Source organism: Ochotona curzoniae, unplaced genomic scaffold, assembly GCF_017591425.1.
Source record: "Ochotona curzoniae isolate NIBS_2020 unplaced genomic scaffold, NIBS_Ocur_1.0 scaffold_1852, whole genome shotgun sequence".
Lineage (NCBI taxonomy): Eukaryota > Metazoa > Chordata > Mammalia > Lagomorpha > Ochotonidae > Ochotona > Ochotona curzoniae.
In genome coordinates this window covers 33870458-33890990 of record NW_024467087.1, presented here as the reverse complement: position 1 = coordinate 33890990, position 20533 = coordinate 33870458, and the positions used below count along the sequence as shown (strand labels likewise).

The window sequence follows — 20533 nt, the reverse complement described above, 5'->3', positions numbered from 1 at the left end:
TTTTGGTAAAAAAAAAAAGGTTTCTGAAATCCATATGCAGTCTTTTTCATAATATGCATTTTCCATGAACATTTTGTGAACTTCTGGTATTTAAAAAAATTCTAAATGGATTTTGAAATTTCTTCCATCTCCAAAAATAGTAGTTCAGGAATAACTAATTGTCATTATTCATTTCAATGAATCTAAGTTTCAAAAGATAGAAAGATTTATATTGATTCATTGCTTTGTTCAACATTCACTATCCTAATGAAGAAAAAAAATTGTCACCAGAGATATTATAATATTACTGGCCTAAGTGACCAACAGTTTCTTGTTAAAGAACATATCCTGTTAAAATAATTGAGGACTTTCAATCACTTTTTGGAAATGTTCTAAAATCAATCTGTTCCTTCTGTTATAAGTATAAAATTGTTTTCTACTCTTGAGTTTTTAATCAGGAACATAATAATATTTTTACCTAGGATTAAATTGTAAATGTCATGAAAGTTTCAGTTTGATGTGTTCTGAAGTCAGTCAGTGACATAAGAAACTCCAGTACAATAAACCTGGACCCAGTGTGGTATAGCAGCTAAGGTCTTCGCCTTGAATGTGCTGGAATCCCATATGGGCACCAGTTATAGTCCCTGTGGTCCCACTTCCCATCCAGCTCCCTGCTTGTGGCCTGGGAAAGCAGTCTAGGACAGCCCAAGGTCTTGGGACTCTGCATACGTGTGGGAGACCCAGAGGTGGTTCCTGGCTCCTGGCTTCAGATTGGCTGAGCTTGGATCATTTTATTTGGGGAGTGAATCAGCAGATGAACAATCTTCTCTGTATTTCCTCTTCTTTATATATCTGACTTTCTAATAAAAAGAAATAAATATTTAAGAAAATAGTGGGCACCTTAAGATCACACTGAGTCCACTGGACAGATCAGCAAGACAGAAGCTCAGCAAGGAAACAGCAGAACTCATCCCAGACACTAGAAAAAAAATGGGCTTAGTTGATATCTACATAACCTTTTATCCTACAGACACAGAGTAAATTTTTTTTTTCCCATCAGTGCTTGGAACCCTTTATAGGATTGGTCACACTATAGGGCACAAAATAAAACTTGGCAAAAAAATAATCAAAATCATACCATGCATCTTCTCAGAGCATCATGGAGTGAGGCTGGAGACTAACAAGTCAGCATACCCCAGAAAATATGCAAATACTTGAAGACTGAACAACTTGCTGCTCACTGAACAATGGATTATAGAAGAAAGCAAAGAAGAATTAAAATAAATACTTGAAGTGAATTAAAGCATCAACACAACATATCAAACCCTGTAGGAAGTAGTCCAAACAGTGCTAAGAGAAAACTTCATTGCAATCAAAGTCCACATCAAGGAACTAGAAATATACCAGATAATTGAGCTAACTGCACATTTAAAGGAGCTAGATAAACAACAGCAAAATAGTCCCAAGATTAACAGAAAGAAAGAAATAATCAAAAGAAGAAAGTAAACAAGATAGAGACCAAAAGAATAATACATATGATCACATATGATTAATTAGCCCAACTAAGAAAAGAAAGAAGGAATGAGTAAACAAAAATCAATAGAATCAAAAACAAAGAAGGAAAATTTCTCAGGCTCCCTTGCTATTATAGAACCACAAATAATAATCTCAATGATATTCCATCTAACTTTAGTGAGATTGACCTACATTTAGAACTCTACTAACAACATCTAGTGCCATGAATGTGTGGAAAAAGTTACCCTACACCACTGTTTGTGGAAATGTAGGTTAGTGTAGCCAACATAGATATCAATATGGAGAGTGCTCAGAGAACTGAAAGTTGATCTAAAACTATCCCACTTTTGGGATAATATCCAACAGAAGTGAAAAGTGCATATCAGAAAGCAACATATTATCCTATATTTACAGCTGCATAATAGCAGGGACATGGAAATAACCCAGATATATGTTGAAAGAGGAATGGATAAGAAAACAGTGGTATATCAACTTCGTGAAATACTACTCAGCCATCAAAAAGAATGGAATTTCTCCACTTACATCAAAATGGCCCCACCTAGAGACCATCATGCTTAGCGAAAACAGCCAATCCTCAAAGGAAATATCATACATGCTTTCTGAGATGTCAATATTCATGCAAAATATATGATGAATAATTATGTAGGTGAACACATATGTACATATATTCTCATAAGTTGTACTGTATAATAGAGACTATAATGGGAAGTAAAGAATCATTGTAGTATATATCTCTACTCCTGAGTATAAAGAGCACTCAGTAAAACCAGTAAAACTGTTAAATACACCTTGAAAATGTGATACTAGATTTTCCCTCTTTGTCTATATACCCACAATTACATGATGAAGCCAAATAGCAGAATGTTAATCTTGTAACTGTTACTAAATGACTTGACTACTGTACTAATATGGAGGGAGATCAGAAATGGTGAGAGAGGAACATGGGGAGGATAAAGAGGAAGGCACAGGGAGAGTCCCTATACCTACAAAACTGTATCATAGAACATAATAAAAATAATTTTTAAAAAGACTTGTTTGTCTTGATTCGTAGAATCTCCCCTGCACTCACACCATACACACAAAAAACTTAATATGGATCAGAGATATACATTTAAGACCTGGAATTATAAAGTTATTGGAAGGAAACTTTGGGGAAACACTGTAAGGTGTGGCAATAGGGGATGACTTCTTGGCCCAGACCCCAAACCACATGCATCGGAACCAACATTAAGCAGATGGGATTATATCAAATTCAGAAGCTTTTGCAAAGCTAAGGAAACAATGTGCAAAATAAAGAGTCATTTAAAAGAATGGGAAAAATTTGCAAGCTACCTGTGTGACAAAAGATTAATACCTAGAACATATCAACACCTTTAAAAATCCGCTCCCCCCCAAAAAAATAACAATCAGTCTAGTTAACAAGTAGACAAAGGGCCTCAACAGATTCCAAAAGAAGAAATGCAAATGGCCAAAAATTACTTTTTTAAATGCTCAATATCAGTAACCATCAGGGGCATGCACATTGAAAGCACAATGAGATATTGCTCTACCTCTGTCTGAATGACTAAAATCCATGAGTGAGTAACAAATGCTGGTGAGGATGTGGAGACAGAGAAATATTTTTTCAGTGGGAACATAACTTAGTACAGCCACTGATGAAAACAGGGTAGAGGTGGAACTTTCTTGAAAAACCAGAAATAGATTTGCCATATGACCCAGCAATCCCACTACTGGATATATACACAAAAGGCATCAATACATTGTATCAAACAGACAATTGCTCCATCATGTTGCTAGCAGCAATGCTCACAGTAGTCAAAATTTAGAATTGATCAAGAAATGCATCATCATATGAATGGATAAAAAAATGTGTGTGTGTGTGTGTGTATACAATTTAATATTATTCAGCTATAAAAGAGACATCAATTCTGTTATTTGAATCATAGTAGAATTACTGGAGGATAGCATAATGTGTGAAATAAGGCAAATACTGAAAGATAGATACTGCATATTCTCAATTATATATGGGAGGTAAAATGAGAAGGAAAGAAAGGTAGGAAGGAAGATAGTTAAGCAGGCAATGAAGCATGCCTGCATGTATCAGTATTGCTACAAACACAGTTTTGTGAAATTTAGTTTTATAATTTTGTCAAGGCAATGGTTAGGGACGTCATACTATTATAGTTTTAATGATTTGTGATTACTTTAAAATATACTATACATGTGCATTAAAATGTACTATAAATGGGTGAAATAGTCATTTTTCCATTCAGTTATCGTTTTTAGCCACTGTCTACATTCTAACTAAATGAGGGTCTTTTTGCTTTTTAGTTGTTAAACACTTTCTTTGTGAAAGTATTAAGCTTTTTTTTTTTACTGTAATGTGAAAAATACTATGTTATCTGAAAAGCTAAAAAAGAAAGGAAAGGCAAAAAGGCAGGGAGAAAGGCAATATTATTATATTTGAATTCAATGACATATTGAGTCTCTGGAAAACTAAGAGAAGGATAGAGGGAAAGAGGAAGAGAATATCATGTTCTCATATTGTCTACAAATCACATTGAATCTGTTCAAAACAAATTGAAAATGAGAAACAGCATTTAGATAATTAAATAAAAGACATTTTTGCCCTTATTTTGTTCATTGATGTGGTATTAGAAGTGGAGGGCAGGTCTTTAGTCATTGTAATTTCTAAAAAAGCAACATTGCATTGATTTGAGAGGGATGGGCATTCATATGCATAAGAAATACTAGGCTTTAAGTCTCAAATCTACATTCTGATCACCATTCTTTTATGAACATATCCAATGTAACTGGATATCAAAGGGGGCTTCAATTTATCCTTCTCTGAAAGATATGTTGATGCCATACATCCTAAATATGTTATAAAAATTTAATGATTATGTCCTTGATAATTGCAGCAACTAAAAGAACAGAATAACTACATAAAAGCTAATGATGTTGTTTGCCTGTGATATTTAAGACTAATTGGAAATTAGACTACTTGTTCTAACAACATACTAGTCTTCATAATTAGTGAAAAGCAAATGTCATCCCTTTCACATGTATAGTTTGATTTTTTCTTTCATACATTTCTGTACTAGAAATAAAATAAAGGTTTTTACTACTTGTATATTTCTCCATGTCCCTTTTTACTCAGTTCCCTAAGTCCAGTTTCATTCCTTGGTATAATCTCAGCTATTTTCAGCATCCTACATTGTTTTGCAATAGATTCTGACTACAGTCTGTGACACTAGCATCCTGTGTGAGTGCATGTGTACATTTAGTCTGCTCCATTTTTGCTCCAGCTCTCTGCAAATGTGTCTGAGGAAAGCAAAGGAAGGTAATAGTCCAAGCATCTGGGTCCTTGCCACCAAGATACCTAAATGTTCCAAACACCCGGCTTTGACCTGGCCCTGTCCCAGCTCTTGTGGCTATTTAGGCAGTGAGCCAAAAGGTGGAAGATCAATCTGTCTCTCACATTCTTTCTGCCTCTAACTTTTAAAAATAAATTTAAATGTTTTAAAAATAATTAGAAGTTTCCTGTTTCTATTTTTATAATTTCATACTTTTACAATATCATGTAATTTGGGTAATATGTAGTTTTTCCTGTTTATTTGATATAATGTATTTGGGATTAATTTATGTCATATATACATAACATATATATGTATAACAGATTATTCTTTCTTATTATTGAATAACATTCAAATATTCCAGTGAGCAGATATACTATTATTTGGCTGTTTACTGGTTAATAAGCATTTGGAGTGTTGCCATTTTGGGGTGACTAGACTGATGCTATATTGTTGGAGTTTGACTTTGTATTTTCTTGAAAAATATAAATGAGCCTGGTGCCATGGCTCTACAGGCTAACCCTCCACCTGTGATGCCAGCATCCCATATGGGCATTGGTATGTGTCCCAGCTGCGCCACTTCCTGTCCAGCTTCCTGCTTATGGCTAGGGGGAATGTAGCCGAGTATGGCCAAAAGCCTTGGGATCCTGCATCCATGTGGGAAAACTGAAAAAAGCTCCTGTCTCCTGGTTTCAGCTCAGCTCTGCTCTGGCCATTGCGATTATTTGGGAAGTGAATCAGCAAACAGAAGATTTTTCTCTCTGTGTTTTCTTCTCTTTGTAAATCTGCCTTTCAAGTAAAAACAAATCTTAAAATTATTATTTTCCATTATTATGTTTGTGTAGGTATAGATATTTCTCCATCCTTCTCCCTGTCCTCAGTCCCAGTTTCCTCTTCATGGTAGTTTCCCCCATATTATCGCAGTAGCATTGTCCTTTAGTAACAGCTACTAAACTTTACTAATAGTTACAGTTTAACCTTCTGCAATGTAAGTGCTTCATGGCAATGTAGAACATCTAGCATCATACTGCCAAGGTTTGTTTAACTGTTTCTTTGGAGTCCTCCTTTTATTCAGGAGTAGAGACATATTCTGCAGTTTATTTTCTTGTTGGATCAGTAAGATTTGTTTTTGTTAACTTCAATAAATTCACTCAGCAAATATGTCTCTTTTCAAACTGAACTAGTGTTTTCTGCTGACTTTTTTCACATTTGTTAAGAATCTAGGCTAATGATACTTTCGTTTTTCCTTAATAATATGTAAGAGAGAAAAAATTAAAGATCAAACAAAGCGTGTCTACCTGTTAAGGTTATTGTTGCATTGGCCACTTAGAAGCTATACCTGTACAGCTGGTTGGCATTATTATTTCTCTGTATAATAGTGAAAACTAACTGAAGATTTGTTTTATCTTAATAGCTCATTATCATCAAGTAAAGCTGGAGTTTAGGATGAGACATGTTTCAGGATGGGGATGTTTAGGAATGGAAAATGTTCTCTGTGCTTGATGCTGTATAGTTTGCCCAACAAGAATGATTTGGATAGGCCTGTCCTCCTCTGGGTTCTGGTTAATTATGATGGATAATAGTATATGCATAATGCAGGGTAGGAAACTGAGGTCTAAAGACGTTAAGTAAATTTTGGGTTGGCTGTGAATTTTGATCTAGAAATGTATTTCCCTGAGCGAATTTTCCTTTTCATCACCATGACCTTGTCTCTAGAAAGGTAGGAGGAATCTGAAGACAAATAACATTTTCCTAACCTACAGTTTTCACAAAAAGAAAGAAAAAAGCAGCAAGCAAGCAACCAAATGACCCTCTCTCTCTCTAAAAAAGAAAAAAAATTTCCAAACACAGATTCTGTGGATGGCTACTGGAAAGGTACTTAAGACTCTCTAACTATCCCAAAGAAGATGTCAATATTCCAGACCGTTTTCTACCAGTAGTTATAATCATTCTGCACTGTTTAAATTTCCCCTTCCTTTCCATCAAGCTAGTGAGTAGGAAAAATAAAATGATTACAAGTAATTGCCTATGAACTTTTCCCAAAATGACACTAGAAAACTACCCCATTTGTTTTAAAATAAAATGAGTGTGCGGGCTCCTTTGCTCCCATCACTGCTGTGTGAAAGCACAGCAGCAGCTCAGTTTTCATTTTCTTTTCCTGTCAAAATGCCCAGAGAGACTGTATTTCTGTTTTATGACTTTCTGAATAATTTTGTAGAAATCAATGGCCATCAGAATTGGAAGCAATAAGAAAATAATTGTGGATTATTATTGTATGAAGACAGTGGCAGCTGGGCTGCATTTTTTTTTTTCTATGAAGACTTTTTCTTCATTTTCCCAGAAACCTTATATCCCAAGATCTAACTCAGAAACAAATCTCATATAGGTGATAAACCTTGCCAGACATGGTATGTAATATAACTTCAGACAGACCCTTAACTGTTCTCCAAAAAGACCTTAGAGAGTAAAGCAGCCTTATATCTAGATGCCCTCAATAGTATTACTTTTATTTACTCTCTGCCAGTGTGTGGGGGTAGTTGTATTGAACATAAAGCAAACAGATGTCTTAAATATTATTGCGGGGACCTTAAGTGCCAATTTTTGTGTTTTGTTGTCAAAACTGCTGCTAACATAAAAGAAAGAAAAATGCTATAGTAAAAAACTAATAATTGGACACTGACTCTTCCAAATAATTTAAACACGCGCGCGCGCACTCACACACACACACACACGGCTGTGAATTGACAGCACAGGTTCTGAATTTCTGTCAGCGTTTAGGATGCTATGTGTGTAAAGGAAGGATGAAGATAATGTTCCTGCAGATGTTGTAGCCCTACACCACTGTAGGGAAAGTGGCAAACGCTTTCAAACATTGTTCACATTACGTGTCTCACGATCAGTTTCTTTACTGCCTCAAATAAGAGAGTTTGAGCTTAGATGAAAAAAGAATTTTGCCTTCACAATTTAGCACTCCCTTGCGGGTATCCCCTGTGCTTGTGTAAGTAACTCATACAGAATGTGACTACCAGTTTGGTTACACTTTGGAGATGAATAGTAGACAAACTGGCATGGTGTCTGGAAAGTAATCTGTGAAAACACCCCCAAAGACATAGCAACTTGGATGAACAATTTCTGCACTTTTGGTCATTACTATATCCTTGTTGCCCTCTGGAAGTGCTGCATATTCCTTTCTAGTCCCAGTAGTGAGACTCCCACCCAAGCCTATCACTGGAGTAAAAGTTTTCACTTCTAGACACAAAGCTCATTCTGTGGTGATATATCACTGAATTTAGAAAGTTAATAGATGTGTGTGTGTGTGTGTGTGTGTGTGTGTGTGTTTTACTGTGCATACAGCAAACCATGTCCTAATTTAACCAATTCGTATTTCTTTTCAAATTTAAATTAAAGGAGCATATTTAATGTATTTCATAGTTATAGTTTTAAGAGCATAACAACAAGTGTCAGCCTGCCCTCTTTCCTTCCTAAAGATATTTTTAAGCCTAATTTGGTAGAGTGCTTACTCCCTTCCTCACCAAATGGATCCTGTAACTACAAGGAAGGACACTCTGAAGCATTACTATTTGTTTTTACAATATAGAATGTTGAGTAAAAACAATTATAAGCTTCATTGCCAATACAAAAGCTTTCCATAAGTCTATGTTTGCGATATTCCTGGGATGTACTAAATGGCTAAATAAGCCATACCCTGTGAAAATTCTTAGGAAATACCCCTGTGAAATAGTAAGAACTAAGAAGAAATTATGATCTTATTAGGGGCATTTAATGTTCTACTCTACCTTTCTTGCATTGGGGAGCTTGTATGCTTTTTCACATTTGTAAAATTCCTCTACAGACTTTTTCCTCTTGGAGTTGCTGCTTTATATTGACGCTTAATGTGTTCTAATATTTTATTTGGACAAAATAGAACATTTACAGTGTTGCTTGGTCATTGATTTAAGCAATTTGAAAACTAACGAGAATACAAATATGAAACTACTAACTTGCCAATACTGGATATGTATGTGTGTATATATGTATGTATGTATGTACTTATCTTTACTTACTTAATGTATTTTCTCTATAGGAATGCAAGCCAAAAATGTGGAGAAGCATAATAATACAGAAAGGAAATGCTCTTCTAATTCAGGAAGTTCAAGAAGAAGATGGAGGAAATTACACCTGCGAACTTAAGTATGAGGGAAAACTTGTAAGACGAACAACTGAATTGAAAGTTACAGGTAGGGATCAGTTCCACCAAATTGTGATAAATGAGATTCTAAGTATAATTTGGTCTGGTAACCATAACCTTGTTACAGACAGGCAAGTATCTGTGAGTTTAGGACTGGCTACAAATCAAATAGCTGGGAAATTAACTATTACTAAATTACACTGAATAAATGCTACATGTGTAATATGAACAATTCATTTAAGGAATCAGGGTACATTTGCTGTGTATCCCTTCTCTACCTTTATGAAAGATACTTGGTTTTCCAATTTGTCATTCATCATTGCTGAACATCTCAAAAATGATACACTGGACCCGCTTTAGAATATTGTCTTAATCCACATATGGAGTTGAAGGGTGCTTTCAGAATTAGGTTTTATTGGAGTTTTGGACTTGAGTATTCTTGAATTGCATGCAAAGTATAATTAATTCATAGATGATTCTGTACAAGAGAGTGATTATGGCCTTTTAGGGATTTTCCGAACACCTTTAAGAGCATGCATGTATCTCTTCTAAATGTGAAGGCCATGCAGATGATGAGCTAACTACCCATTGGAATGGGGAAAATAATTTTAAGATATTATTATGTGCTGGAGTATTTTAGCAGGTAATTTTCAGGGAAATAGGGCACAATCGACGAAGATTCATCATTAATGAATACTCTGAACCCTAAAAAACAATATGACAAAATGTCTACCTACTATTCCCTCATGAATATATAATGACTAAATTATATATTCCAGGTTGAGAATCCCTTAATTGACATGCTTGATACCGGAAGTGTTTTGAGTCTTGGAATATTTGTACATGCATAATTAGATATCTTGATGACAGGGCCCAATACATTCATTTATTTTTTATATAGACACAGCCTGAAGATCATTTTATATAATGACCATTTTATATATACTTTTAGTGAATATGTATTTATTTAGATTAATTAATCACAGGAGACCAGAATAGAATTTTCTGCTTGTGCTTTCAGGTTGATATATTTAAAAATGTTTTGATTTGGATCTATTTCAGGTTTTGAATTTTTGAAAATTCAGCCTATATTTTAAATGCCTTAATTATATCATGATCTCAGTTATATGTGTAATATCTAAAAATTGAAACATAGTAATAGAGAAAAGAACCATGGTTATTTGGAACAAGAGTTAGAGAATAGAAAGATGTTGCTTAAAAGGTACATGTGATAAGCAGATATATAGCATGAATAAGATAACTGATTAATATGCAGCCTGATGATGGAAATGAACAATATATTATATTTTATACTGGAAATTTTCTAAGAGTATCAATTTAAGGTGTCTTTACTACAAAAAGATAACTATACAAAAACGTGTGTGTTAGTTTTCATGACTGTAGCAATCATTTCATAATAATATCATGTTATATACTTAAATTATATACAATTTAAAAGGATATGTGCATGCTTGCATGTATATGCATACATGCTTATGCTATGGATAAAATATGAGATATGGTAAGCTTTGAAATTAACCAGAAATATTGCCTGCATAAAGTGACTTATAATCAATGTACTTCACTGTTACCCGTTTATGGTCTAAAGTTGACATCACGCAATTGATTAATTATAACATACTCATGCCAATGTTATTAATATGTTTGTATTTTATTTTTATTCTGTTACTTTTGTTTTTCCTTGGCTGACATTATTTAGGGTGGTCAGTTAACTGGCACTGAAACTGATGAAACTAACTTCATTGCCATAGAATGTGGAAGTTTTTGAGCCCTGAGATTCAAATTACTTTTTTTTTGTCTTTTTCAAAGTTCCAAAATTTCATATATGGAATAATTCATACACTACATATATTTTTAAAGAAGCACACACACATACACATAGCTTGTATGTGCAATAGAGGAGCCTTCAAAGCATTTGTGGAAAATCCATATTAAAAAAAAAACCCTGTAGATTTATTTTTCTTGAACCAAAATAAATGTATCTTTTAATTCCACTTTCTACCAACTTACTGAAATTCTGTCAATCATTTACTTCAGCCTTTATCCTTATACATTGTGGCTTTCTTACTTTGGAGGACACCTTCTTTAAATGTTTAAATAATTCTTCTGTTAATATTTGCATGTCTTTTCCCTCATGAACTTTCAATATAACTACCACAAAGGGCCAATTTCAAGTAAAAAATCTAGTTTGGGCTAGTTTCTGATTTCCCTAGTGTCAACCCAGCTTTCCTGCCTGATTTACAGCATAATAGGCGGTTAGACACCTGCCATTCAGCAGCTTTTGCAGCAACATCATTGTAACCACAATTACCAATCCTTATCACATACTTATAGAACACTTCCACTGAGAAGTCACTATGTAAAATGACATTGCGTCATCTGACTTGGACTTTAAATAGAACAGAATATGTTATATAAACATTGCACTTATTTTTTTAACTCTTAAAATTTTATTTGAAAGGCAGAATTAAAGAGACACATGAACCATCAACCACTGAAAGTAGTATATATTAAAAGCCAGACAATGAGCTAGGAGTTTATGATTATCCTTGGATCAGTAGTCATCATCTATGAATGAAGACATTAAGCTTATGCATTTATTCTCATAAGTCAGATGTTTTCCTTAATGTCTAAACAAAAGGGCTTTGTAAGAAAGTTTGAGAAAGTGTTCTACGAAGATTTTTTTAATAGTATTATATAAAATGTACTGTGATTTCAGTGCTCAGTGTATGATGAAATTAACTCTCTCATAGTTCAAAAGAGATGTATTATTTACAAAATAGTCAACTCATGCTTGTTTTGAGTTCAGCAACATATAGGCATGGAGGAATTAGAATTTCCACATGAAAATAATAGCGTTTAATTCTGAAATTACATATAGAGAAATTCCTTGAAGTAGTGACTTATGAATATACAAGTTTTGAAAGATCACACAAAATTAAATATTATGTTCTGACTGTTCTTTTTAAATTCTGAGAAATAAATCTCAGGTCAAAAAAACAACAAGCAAGTGCTGCCTTAGATATTGACTATTTACCAAAACACTTACCAAATACTTCATGCTTACTTACACAAACTGTATCTATGATAAAACAGTCCAGATATTTGAAACCGGTGAACTTAAAATGTAATACTTTGTTTTGTAAATTTATTTCTCCCTTTAGAAATAATTTGCCATATTATTTCTTTCAATAGTCAATATTTTTACTGCACTAAAATAGGATGTAATTCAAATCTAGTTTTTGTAACTTTTCTTTATAAATTATGACAGGCCTATATGATATTTTTGTGAAATCTTCTTAGTTTTGTAGAGGCTGCGGATCAGTAAGAGGGTATTTTGTAACAAGTACACAGGCACAATAGCACATTTAGGTCATATGCCAAAGATGTGTAAAGCTAACAATTTTATTTCCTGTAGCATATTTTAGGTAGCTATTTTCTGTTTTAACGAATTTTTTCTTTATTCTCACAATGAATTTGTGGAGAGGAATAGTTGAAGTGACAAGGAATGACAGGAGAGATGGTTAAAAATGATGACAATATAGAGCAAGTGGAAATGGAGGAAAGAAGAGCTGAAGGATTGGAGAGGAAAAGAAAGACAATGGAATAAGCTCTTAAGGTCAACAGGAAGCATAAGTATAAGGACATCAAAACCAACAACCACACACACAAACTGGAAGCTGGTACTAATTAACATTATTTGGAAGGAAATTCAGCATTTAGCTAGCAAACCCCTTCACAATTACTTGCCTTTAAGCAGCTTGCTTGCTTTGTTTATAAAAGTCATGGGTCCATCATGGCAGTCTAGTAGCTAAATCCTCACCTTGTAACCACCAGGATTTCATATGGGCACCAGTTCGTATCCTGGCTGCTCCACCTTTGTCTAGTTCCCTGCTTGTAACCTGGGAAAGCAATAGAGTATAGCCCAAACCCTGTGTCCCTGCACCCATATGGGAGACCTGAAAGAAGCTCCTGGCTCTTGGCTTTGCAGCTACTAGCAGATGGAAGATCTTTCTCTCTGTCTTTCCTTCTCTCTGTAAATCTGACTTTCAAAAAAATAAAAGTAAATCTTTTAAAGAGCATATATATCATGTAGTTCATATATACAAGTCTAGGAATGTAATGATGCTTACTTCCTCCTTACTTTTTTCCATTTTTAGTGGTTTTTTTTTGTGATAATACCTTTTTAATTTACTTTACAGTCATAGACTTAATGTTCCAGTAAAGAAAGAGTTAAGCAAGTAAAATGTAGAACAAGAGTGTTTAGCAGGAATATACATGAGGTCTGTTAACAGTAAGCCTTTGAGAGGTGAGCATTGGTTACATAGAGAACAAAATCACTAACTTGCTCTGTTAAATATGCAAATAATATTCAACCTTGTGATTCTCCCGTTTGCAGTAGGTTTCTTTCTCTAGCATTCCTGATTTAGCAGGGCCCACTGTGGTGGTCTCACATCTTTGGGATACTCTCTTTGCCCACTGGTCTTCTGATGACATTGTAAGAGAACTTTAGCCAACAGATATGCTTAAAAGTCTTGCTGCTGGGTTAGTATTAAACAGTAGCAATGCATCCTGAATATACAAAGTTATGTTAAACTACAAGGTCAGTCTTTAGTGCATATGTTCAAATATGTGTTTCCAGCAAGTGCTCTTAATTCTACTTTGCAAAATTTAAGACATTTTTTGCAGGTGTCATTTAGACTACATAGCTTGTTAAAAAAATTTTTTTCTGGTGTGGCTACTTACACACACAGAGAGAAATTTCATATGCAGCTTGGAATGTGGGCTTTTTGTAACCCCAGCCTTTAATTCTTTCACACTTCTATGTGACACTGTAGCAAGTGTGAATTTAGAAGAAACAGCAGGATGTGACAATATGGTAGGGAGTTGGTGAACCAAAGAGAAGCAGAGATTTTCACTGAGTCTGGAATAATACCCAGTAAACGTGATTTTAAGCCATTATATACATAGTAATCATAGCCAGAGGGGCTGTAAGAGTGTTAGTTCCTCTTGAAGGCTCTGGGTGACACTCATTGAATCATGATGGTAGTCATATGACGATGTTTATTCTTAGTGTCTCCATATTGTAATCATTAGTGGAACAGAATGACTTTCGAACTACCATCAAGGACAAACCATCTGATTTAAGGCTACTGAGCATATTTTTTTAATTATTATTATTTCATTTTGTGACACAATTTCATTGGCTCTGGGATTCCCCCAACCCCTGCCCAAGCCTTCCCCACATATTCAATTCCTCCATATTGTTACAGTAGTACAGTTCATAACCAGTCATGATTCCTTCGTTGCAAGCATATACCAAGCTTAGAGTCCAGCATCTTATTGTCCAGATAAATTCAACAGTTTCATTGGGAGACCATCCTTGGTCTGAAAGTAGAACTGGCAGTGAAAAGCCACTATACAATTTCAACAACAGGAAGAAACATGGAAATTTACAACATCATGAAGTTAATTAACATGCTATTGAGTGACCACTATGTTAGAAAATGCAGTTTCTTAACCACATCCTATAACTACTTCATTGACATCTCAAATTTAGTATATACACAACTGGCTGCAATAAACACCTTAAAATGGTTATTTAGCAGCCTATAGTATTCAAGCATGATTTTTACTGAACTTCGTGAATTTTGGGATAGTCCAAACAAGATTATAACTCTAACATGCCATATGTTAATGATTGAGGAGTAGAACAATTCTAGGAGGGGTGTGCAGAGAAATCTTCAGTACCTTAGTGAGGAGTAATTGATCTTTGTGTCCTACCTAATAAGGTATATGGTAGTCTAAGCTGTCTGTTCTAAGCTTTCCTTATTGGTCTCTGTCTGATCTGATCTAATTTGGGGGGCTCCGTAGTGACCCTGATGGTCATTGCAAGAGAGGGTGAGGATCTAAAGTTGGAACTCATTAAGGACCAGAGAAAGCTCCTCTCCCAAGTCCCGAAGGAAGTTTACTATTCTTCTGTTTCTGAGGACCGCTCAGGGCTCCTGGCTGTTGTTCCAAAGAAATTGGATCTTGTGAGGAAGGATCTGGGCTTCTTCCATCCCGTGTGGGAGATCCAATACGGGATGGTTGACCTCAGAGTTCTCGACTTATAATGGCACTCCAATTCCCTGTGATCTTCTTAGCAGTTGGGATATAGTCTTTGGTGAGGTACCGAGAATCTCTGGGGTTAGGATATAAGCCTCCTCCTGTCCTCCTGTTCCACTCTGGGGTCCCCTCCTGCTCTGTGCATATGACCTCCTGTTCAGAGGCTGTCAGGATCGCTCTTGGATCCCACTGTATGTCTTTATGGTTTTTGCTAATGTCTAATGCAGATTCGAGTCTGCTGTCTGTAAGTTACCTGTTACAGTCTTGATAGGTTATACTTAACGTCTTCCTCACACACTGTAAGAAGGTAGAAGATTTCTCTGTTCTCCTGACCCAAAGCAGAATAACATAGCCTATTAAAAACATATCAGGCTTTTCAGTTCTTTAATATAGTTCATAAGCAGTCTGTCTCTCATTGATTCTTGGTTCATTGATTACGTTACAATATCTTATTGTGTGTGACACAGGCTGTTTGAGGTTGTAATAATGTTACAATTTACAGGTACTATGTTTAGGATTCACATCATTTCATCTTAAATTACGGCAAACATGTGGTATCTAACCTTTTGGGGTTGGCTCATTTCCATTGACATAATGGTTTCCAATTGGGTCTATTTGGCCACGAAGAAATGCATTTCATTTTTTTTTAATAGCCAAGTAGTATTCCATGGAATAGATGAACCATCGCTTTCTTATTCAGTCTTCTGTTGATGGGCATTTTGGTTGCTTCCAAGTTTTTACAATTATTGATTGTGCTGCTTTGTACATAGGGGTGCATATTGGTTTCTCGTATAACAGGTTTTTGGGATATATTCCTAGGATGCTATTGCTGGATCATATGTTATGCTGTTTTTCAGCTGTTTGAGTGTTCTCCATACTGATTTCCATAGAGGCTGTACCAACCTGCAACCCCACCAACAGTGGAGTAGGGTTCCCTTTTTCCTGCATCCTAGCCAGCAAGTGTTATTGGTGGTTTTTTGTATGTGAGCCATTCTTACTGGCGTTAGGTGGTACCTCATCAATGTCTTCATTTAGATTTCCCTTATCACAGAAAGTTTGATCGATTTTTTCATATGTTTGTTTGCCATTTGGATTTGTTCTTTTGTAAAGTGTCTGCTCATTTCCTGTGCCCATTTCTTGAGTGGTTATTGAACATATTTTCATACCGTGAGAGCAGATATCAAAATATCCTCCATACCCTACAATATCCTATTTGTACCTTCACTGATTCACTTTCAATAACTCCCTGCTGGAATGGAAATACCCTTAAAAACGGAGTACTTGACCATTTTGAGCATCTTAATGAGAGATTTTGAGATCATTATAAACGGGACATGGAAGTGAATCTGAACTGGAGATGATGTCAGGAAAGAAGAAAGGAGAAGTGAGAGACTAATAAAACAGAATGCAGTCATCATTTTGATGCCACAAGAAGCTATTATCATGACAATCTATTGAGAAAAATAATTAGGTTCACTGCAGTCATACCACTGATTTTTAGCTAGTGGTAATGAAACATTGGAGTTGTGTTTAGGTCAACAATGTTGGCTAAATTTGTAAAGATAGACCAACACAAAAATCACTGCCTACTATGTTCAATGGCATGTTTAGGATCTGTGTTTCTAAACAGTTCTGAAAGCAGGTACAGGAGAAATATATATCCCTTTGGAACCTGTGAAAATATTAATGTACTAGAATGGTTTTTCCCCTTGTGTTCTCTGAAGCACCAATTCCAAGAGGTGTAAAGAGAGGAATTTCAACAGTGTTCAAGAAAGGGAGAAGCAGAAATGTAAGAGGGAACAGGAGAGAAGAGGAAAGAGGAGAAGGAACAAGAAAAGAGATGTTTTGTGTCCATTTATCTTCTGGGTAATAGTTAAGCAGCTTTCTGTTTTGCAGAGTATCTCAGGACCTAGGTGGCTGTAATGGTCTAAAAGAAGGGTAAGATATGTTTAGGACTTCTACTCGTATTGCTACATAGTCCCCTTTCCTACTCTGAGAGCATCTGAGGATGCTGTTTGCACAGAACAAACTTTTGACAATTCAAGTGGGTAACCAAATGAATATCAACTCTTTTGGCATCCTATTATTATCTATAGCTTTATCATTTTCAATACTGCTTATTCAGTATCTACAATTCAAATCATTTGTTGTTTTTCATTGTTCGTATTATTTTCTCAGCGGAGATTTAGTGATTGCTTCTGTTCCATATCTTTGACTGCGAAGCATATAGCAAACATTCAACAATTATTTGTAGTTTGGTTTGGCTGGATGCTGATTGGATTGGTGAATGTTTTGCTTGAGTACTGTAGCACATTATAATGTCTAAGTACTTTCACTTCTGGGGCCTTTCTTTTTAAAGATTGATTTAGTTTTATTGGAAAGGCAGATCATATTTATGGAGAAAAGAAGAAACAGAGAAAGATCTTCCATCTGCTGGCTGACTCCCGAAATGGTTGCAATCGCTGTTGCTGAGCTGATCCAAAGCTGGGAGCCAGAAGCCTCTTCTGCATCTCCAGTGTAGTTATGGGGTCCTCTGCTGGCTTCCTAGACCCTAAGCAGGGAGCTGGGTGGGAATGAAGCAACTGGGACTAGACGGGCACTTATATGGGATCCTGTTCCTGTCTGGTGAGCATTTAGCCATTGAGCCATCATGCTGAATCCTCACTATTGGGATCTTACTTTTGCTTACAAGAACTGTATAGCCTCAGCAGCAAAGACATTCTTAGTGGTGGTAGTGGTATTTGTAGTAGTAGTAGTATTTTAATTTTTTTGGAAGAGTAGATTGGGACACAGAATAATTAACCATTTTTCCTGGGCTTGTAGTTGGTGAATGGCATTGCTAGAATTAGAATTCCTATCTCTGATTCCTCGTCCAGTGTTCTTCCTACCCTGCAGAACTGTTATTCTTTCTGCATTTTCTTAATACTGTATATTGAATCAGATGAGGCAGTGGTATAACTCTTAGAGGATTTTAATGTTAACTTGAGAGTTCATGCCCAAGGATCTTTAAAATAACATTTAATTTAAGGGTTCATTTAAAATCCATTGTTTTGTCTTTAAGAAAACATATTTATGACCTTGAAAGGAAAGGCATGAACTCCTGATAAGCAGATCCAAATCTTCTAAGTTAATGCCTCCTAATGATTAATTAAATGCTTCTGTCAGCCAGGAGCAGGGCTATGCACATGAATGGGGATATGCCTGGTGTGCAAAGAACAAAGAGTGTAGAAGCTGGAGAGTACTAGAAACACTGTCTCAGTCTTAGCTGATTGCTGCTTTGTGCTACTGAGGATTCAATATTGCTAGACAGTCTCATTTTTGAAGAAACACTGGAATTCTGGATTTTTATGTGGATATCCTTGAAATGTACAGTACTCTCTGAATCAAATAAAGCATGTTTAAAGTCTATTCAATTTGGGTTCTGCTTGTTTGTGCCTTTTGTCTTAGAGTATTTCATTTGTTTATCTTTATTGTAAAGGCAGATTTACTGACAGAGAGACACAACCATCTGCTGGTTCACTTTTCCAAATGACTATAATAGCTGGAGCTGAGCCCACATGAAACCAGGAGCCAGGAGCTTCTTTCAGGTCTTCCACATGGTTGTAAGTTCCCAAGGCTTTGAGATATCCTCTGCTGCTTTCCTGGACTTATAAAGAAGGAGCAGACTGGGAAGTGGAGTAGCCAGGATATGAACTGGCAATCATATGGGATGCCAGCACTTGCATGAGGAGGATTAGTCAATTGAAACATTACACTGGTCCCAGTAGGATTTTTTGAAAAGCAACTGAGTGTGACTAGTTTCCAATCTGTTCTACTTATATTTCCCTGTCTAGCAGTGATCTGTGGGGAAAATAATCCTGAAGTGGCCTGGAAAGTAGTTAAATAGACAAACTGAGAACAGCACTCCAAAGGCGTCCTAATCACACCTTCTGATAGACTGGTCGATCCAACTAGGGAGTGAAGGGCACAATTTATGGATGTAATACCACAGGAGGGGTATTGACAAATTGATCACCTTCCAGGGAAGAACAATTTAGATGATGAAGCAAGATGGTTTCAAATGTTACAGCCAAATGTGGAGCCCTGGGGATAAAGCACCCCCGCCTAGCAGTGTGATAGGATGCTCTAGTTGTCAGGTGCTCTCTCTGCTCCTGGTTCTCTTTGAGCTCCTGAACATGAACTGAATGCTCTTGTTCTAATAATCACGTGAAAGTGGAGCTGCTCTGCAACTTTTTGTGTGAGTTAATAGGGAAGGACCTCAGCAGTCAATAGTTCTTGGCTTTATTAAGGGAACATTCACGTGACTGTGCATTTCATACTTGACTACTCTCATGCACATTTATAGGTGCAGAAATCGCAGAACCCAGACTGGCTTACACAGACTCCTTGCCTCCTAGGCTTCCCTCTCCCTTTACACAGGGTCCTAGTTTGCCTCGATGACCCTGGGTTTTTGTCTCTATCATTTATTTATCCCCTTCAAGTGTGCTAAGGTCTTGTCTTTTCTGCAGCCCATCTCCCCAGATTGCCTTACTTTCTGCTGGGGTTAATCTTATGCCTCAGTAAGCTCAAGTATTCATGACAGATGCCAAGGCCAAAAACTTTTTTTTTTCTTTTTCAGCTAACATATTTGCAATTTAATAAATGTTTCAATTCTGTAATTCATAGGCATGACTAATGGTGAGAATTTCTGCAAATTTTTCAGGACCTAGGGAGACCTTTCCCAGAGTGTCACATTCCCTACCCTGCAGGAGGCCGTTTGTTCGCTCTAGAAACAAGGTTAACACTGTTTATGACCTTAGGGGACTAGAAGGAAGCAGCTTGCTGAAAATTACTGGGAAGGAGAAATTTGAATGGCAATCTAGAAAGTGGTTTTTCTCCTTCTGCTGCTGTACTTCCCTCTCCTTTCTGTCACTGATTTTCCTCTCTGTCCCAACCTGTGACACAGGGCTGTCTGTTAACACTGTTGGCTATGACTGAAGTTAAATAGAATTTCTACTCCCTATGCTAGGAAAATCTTTGCTTTAGTTCTGTGCCCTTCAAGGAGTTGAACAGACACAGTTAACAATCATCTGCTAAGTCAGGGAGTGTGTGCATGCATTTGTGTGCGTTTATTACAGAAGCAGCTATGCAGGAGATCAGCTTTGAGAGCTAGGGGTCAGCAAATCACAGTGTTTAGCAGCAGGAATTGGCAAATTTGCCTTCACTGAAGTCAGTTCCACATTAATGGCTCACTTCTGGCATCTGAGGTAATAGTTTACTCTTCAGTTTTCTGTACAACCAAGCTAGGGCTGGGAGAGGTGGTGGTAGGGAAGCATTTGCAATGTAACTCCTAGGTCTGCAGGCC

At 36.2% G+C, this 20533-nt stretch overlaps 1 protein-coding gene across 1 annotated transcript in view; it reads left to right on the top strand.

The window, feature by feature from the left end:
* The window catches only part of IL1RAPL2 (interleukin 1 receptor accessory protein like 2), a 1019705-nt gene that overhangs the window by 511293 nt on the left and 487879 nt on the right, over positions 1-20533 (top strand). The window contains exon 4 of the mRNA XM_040999497.1: positions 8956-9109. Within this exon, the coding sequence (XP_040855431.1) occupies positions 8956-9109 (154 nt within the window). The remainder of the gene's footprint in view (positions 1-8955; positions 9110-20533) is intronic.